Source organism: Trichinella spiralis (genome assembly GCF_000181795.1).
Source record: "Trichinella spiralis strain ISS 195 chromosome Unknown Scfld3758, whole genome shotgun sequence".
NCBI lineage: Eukaryota > Metazoa > Nematoda > Enoplea > Trichinellida > Trichinellidae > Trichinella > Trichinella spiralis.
In genome coordinates, this window is record NW_003530697.1 from 137 (window position 1) to 1,097 (window position 961).

At 39.6% G+C, this 961-nt stretch overlaps 1 protein-coding gene across 1 annotated transcript; it reads right to left on the reverse strand.

The window, feature by feature from the left end:
* Positions 1–621: 621 nt before the first annotated feature.
* On the reverse strand, positions 622–938 carry Tsp_14707 (conserved hypothetical protein; the record flags this gene model as incomplete). The annotated part of the gene is given in 2 exon segments (XM_003367740.1): positions 622–763; positions 776–938. Coding segments are annotated over 2 exon segments (305 nt in total), but the record flags the coding sequence as incomplete, so codon positions are not given.
* Positions 939–961: the final 23 nt, after the last annotated feature.

The window sequence follows — 961 nt, forward strand, 5'->3', positions numbered from 1 at the left end:
TACATTACACTGTTTTAAAGTAGAAATCTACTTTGACATTACATTCTTTAAAGTAAAAAACAGCTTTATACTAAAAATATATTATTATCACTATAAAATTAATGAATAATTAAAACCTTTTATAAGATGAAATGTAAATGAAAAACTGATAAACTTTTCTACTTTAAAACAGTGTAATGTAAACAAAAACTGAATTTGCTTAATTATTAGATGAATGAACATTATATTTTATATATCATTTAAGTTCCTAAATGAAAAAATTAATGTAAAAGTTTTTAATAGATCTTAACTATTTAGCATGATTATAATGGGAAACTCTCGATGGAGATTAATTTCAAATGTATTATGCCTAAACTGATGAAAGGTGCAACGCCAAATAAACTAATTAAAGGTGTGACGGCAAATCTGATGTCAATCATTGGCCAAGTGTCAGAGCCGGCGTAACAATAACACAAACGCATAGCGACGCTTACCGTTCCTCTTGGGGGAGTAACGATCACCACTAGATTGGCACTGAAACAGAGTCTCAGCACTACGTCAATTGCGAATTTGCATAACTGCCTCTAGGACAGATACGTCTTACGAATTCACATAGGTGTTGAAATCCCATTGCACAAGATTTCAAACAACGTCCATTTCCACACAAATGGACAGGGTCATCTCTTTAAAACCGGTCTCTGGCCAGCACGGGACTAGGAGACTCCGCCGAGGGAAGTCCCCGTTAACGGGCAGGAGGGCGGGGGGCGGCGCGGGGGCGGTCGGGCTGAAAAAAAACCTTGCTTGAGATCCCATTGCTGGGATCCGAGCAAGGCGGCAGGCCTCTGGTACCGCAACCGGGAGAGGAAGAGGTGAGCTTTGAAAATATGGACTTTGATCATTTGATACGGTAAGGTCGCGTCGTGCATTGTAACCGTCAACTCCTGCACCACCCCTATCCACTTCCTCTTATCCTTGCCTGTTA